Source organism: Trachymyrmex septentrionalis, unplaced genomic scaffold, assembly GCF_001594115.1.
Source record: "Trachymyrmex septentrionalis isolate Tsep2-gDNA-1 unplaced genomic scaffold, Tsep1.0 scaffold74, whole genome shotgun sequence".
NCBI classification, from domain to species: Eukaryota; Metazoa; Arthropoda; class Insecta; order Hymenoptera; family Formicidae; genus Trachymyrmex; species Trachymyrmex septentrionalis.
The window spans coordinates 447930-451526 of record NW_017305927.1 but is presented as its reverse complement, the minus strand read 5'-3'; the positions used below and the strand labels follow the sequence as shown (position 1 = coordinate 451526).

Genomic DNA, 3597 nt, shown 5'->3' with positions numbered 1-3597 from the left:
TATATATATATATATATATACACATTTAACAGTTAAAATAAAATAATTAATGGACAAGAATCCAAGTAGAAAGTGTTAATAACTCAAAAATATACTGTTTATGTGAAATCAAAATTATGTTTTAATCGTTTCGGCCATTTTCATTTGCTGCAATAAGTTTAATATCTTTTCGTCAAAAATTTCATATTTTTACATTTTTTTTTCGTTTTTACAAAATTCGTTACTTGTCGTGACATGTGATTTGTCTGTGAGTCTGCACAATATATACCTACCGCGTGACATAAACTAATTATTTGAAAGAATTGTTTTTTTTTATTTTATAATAGGCTATATTATCATTCAAGATGTATTATTCTGTTTTATCCAATAAAATTTATGAGTCATGTATTATAATAATTTCACGTAATTGTTTTATATAATTATTTCAAGCGTGAAAAGTTTCGATCGAAGAACGCCATGGTTACTTTGTTACTAACAAACGGCTTCTTCAACTTTGTTTCTCTATTAAAGTATTTGCTGGCAGTTTAAATTGAAATTCATCAAGTGTATACAAAATAAAGAGTCCATATCACAGTTAATGCATTTATTACAATATAAAGAAAAGAACTTAAATATTACATTTCAATCAGAAAGCTATTGTAACAATATTAATTCTAATAGTTCAGTGTGTATTCATTCAGTGTATTAATTAATAACACTTAGGATTACAATATAAATTATTCCTCTTCCAAAAATATTTACTAATTATGTTCAATTGGAAAATCCAAACACGCGCCAAAGGCAAAATGAGGAAAAAATGGCAACTGTTTCGTGCTACGGATTTTCAATCCTTGATATATCCCAACTTTATCATAAGTAAAATTCTCGGAATATTTCCATATAAGATTAATGCGTCGACCTTCAAAATTTCAAAACCATGCTACATCATGTCAACCGTGATTATCTGCATTTACTGCACTTTTTATTTGCTACTCATTCACAGGGTTATAATTTCTAAAATGATTTCCTTTGGAGACGTTAACTAGGACTCTTGAATATTTCTGTTTCTTTACGCTCAGCGGTTTTATGATGATTGTCACATACATTTTGAGCAAACCACTAATGCACTTGCTACAGACTATTTTAAACATCTCTTCAAAACTATCTACGGAATCATATGAGGAATTATCAAGATGGATCCATATCAAGGACATCTTCGGTGTCATTATGCAAGAATATATGTATTTCATTAAAGTGCAACCATTTGAAAAGAATTATTGGACTGCCTTATTCATGGCAACTGTAATATATTTGGTTCTGTTGGAGTTTCAGATGAATATGTTGCATGTAAATTGTATTTGCGTATTAAAGGCCTGCTTCAAACAAATCAACGACAATTTAATTCGCATGCATACATTTATGATAAACGATAAAAACTTACCTATTTCCAATTTAATTTGCCAAATGTCGAAAAATCAATTTTTCTTGGCAGAACTCAAACCTCTGATGAAACAATATTTGATATTAACCAAAACAGTACAAATGCTAAACATAATCTTCTGCCTGCAATTTCTTGCTATTATAATCTTGTCCTTCGTTGAAATTACCGTTGAATTGTATTTTTATTTAGTGCGCTGGCAAGGTGAAGTACTCATTACTTTTGACAGGCACCTTCTTGATGCGTTTTTGACATCCATGACGCATTATATTATAAAAGTAATATTTATTGTCTGGGCTTGTGAGACTGGCAAGAATGAAATCCAAAAGATCAGTACTATCATTTACGACATACATAATAGCATAAGAGATAAGCAAATAAGAAATGAGGTAATTTTTTTTTAATGTATAGTGTTTATCAACATGCGATTTTTTAACTATTAAATCTACTAAAATTATGTTTACTATGATACCATTTTTTTCGTTCTCGTATTTAATTCTTTTTGTTTGATTTACGTTGCAGTTGCAACTCTTTTCTTTGCAAATACTGCATTGCAAAAATACATTTTCGACAAAAGGACTCACTGTGGACGCGACGCTTGTCGCAGCAGTAAGTGATCAATTTGTTGTTATAACTATTAAAAGATGAACTATTTATACTTTAAATTATTATTTTTCAGATGGTGGGTAGTATCACAACATACATGTTAATTTTGATACAATTTCTGATCACCACACATTCTTGCGATGGAAATCTGTAATCAATAAATGCTATATAATAAATAATTTTGTTGTATAATAAAAAATATATTAATAAAAAAATAAAAATGGCTTTTAAAATTACTCATATATAAATGTTTTAAAACGGAAATTTTTTCTATGTGTATGTTCGGCATGTTCGCAACAATATTAAGCTACGAATAAATATTTAAAATAATTTTCTTATCTATATGTATGGTGTGCATAAATCGTAATAAATTTACTTCTATGAAAAAATGTTTTAAATATCTCATGCAATATCATTTTTTAAACATCTCTTGTATGAAAATACATAGAAGAAATTAATGAAATTAGTATAAAGTGATGCAATACAAAAGGTTCTTTAAAATAATATTATTTGTTAATATTTGTTCAGTAATATTTTAAAATATCTATTATTAACATATTATATGGGCTATGTTCCAAAATTGACTGCCAGTACTAAAAATCTATAATGCATGTAACGTAAACTGTAGCATTTTCAGTGCTGGCAATAAATTTGAAACACAGCCCTCATATATTGTCAGGTCTGCATTAAGGAGGAAAGGGAGAGCTAAGGGAGCTACAATCCCTTCTTAAATTGATTCTGAATAATATCGTTCTACAATGATTGCTATTATATTATTAACATAACTAATGTAACTATTAATGAAATTGTATGATTTTTTTTCGTTATTAAAACTTTTAATTGTTTCAAGTGGTACTTCCCATTTTATAGCAATTAATATATGTATGTACCATTTTTTATTGTGGTATAATAAAATATCTTATATATGAAATGTGAACATAGACTTGTGAAAATAGACAGTCATTAGCAAAGGTAGCAAGGTAATCGTTATAAAAGCATTTTTGAAAGCGATTGACATGACAATGTCGTTTGCTGCTTAATGTGTGCACTTATTATTTGCGAGTCGTATGTCGCACTAGTTACATAATTTACATATTATTACTTTATAAAAACATGACAATTCCCGATTAAAAGATGTCATGGTTACATCATGCCAAACAAAGTATCTTTTTCATTTTATGTCATTACAAGATAAAAAACGTAGACTGGTGGGACATGGATCTTTCCTCTTTCTGACGTGGAATCTCACGTGACCTCATCACGTGATCTTTCGGAATCTCACCCACCAGTAGCATGTGGTGAAGAGAGCCTGCGAGACCACGCGATGGGATTACGTGAGAATCCACATAGCCATAAAGAAGGGAGATCTATGCCCACGAATTAGCAATTATATTTGCAGTTTTGAAATTAAATTCTTCGAGTGAACATTGACGACGAGAATTATACAATTTACGTACTCAGAAAAACGAAAGCAAAAAGATTATACTTACAGAAAAGAAGCTTTATTGTCACATTTATATTTTATATCAAAATGTATTAATAACGTAATTATTAATTTACTATATAACTTGTTG

General features: G+C 28.9%; 1 protein-coding gene across 1 annotated transcript in view; it reads left to right on the top strand.

Annotated features, from left to right (window-relative positions):
* The first annotated feature begins 1801 nt into the window (after positions 1–1801).
* LOC108753954 overlaps positions 1802–3597 on the top strand; it is a 3467-nt gene continuing 1671 nt past the window's right edge. The window contains exon 1 of the mRNA XM_018495950.1: positions 1802–1806. Coding sequence (XP_018351452.1) covers positions 1802–1806 — 5 coding nt within the window. The remainder of the gene's footprint in view (positions 1807–3597) is intronic.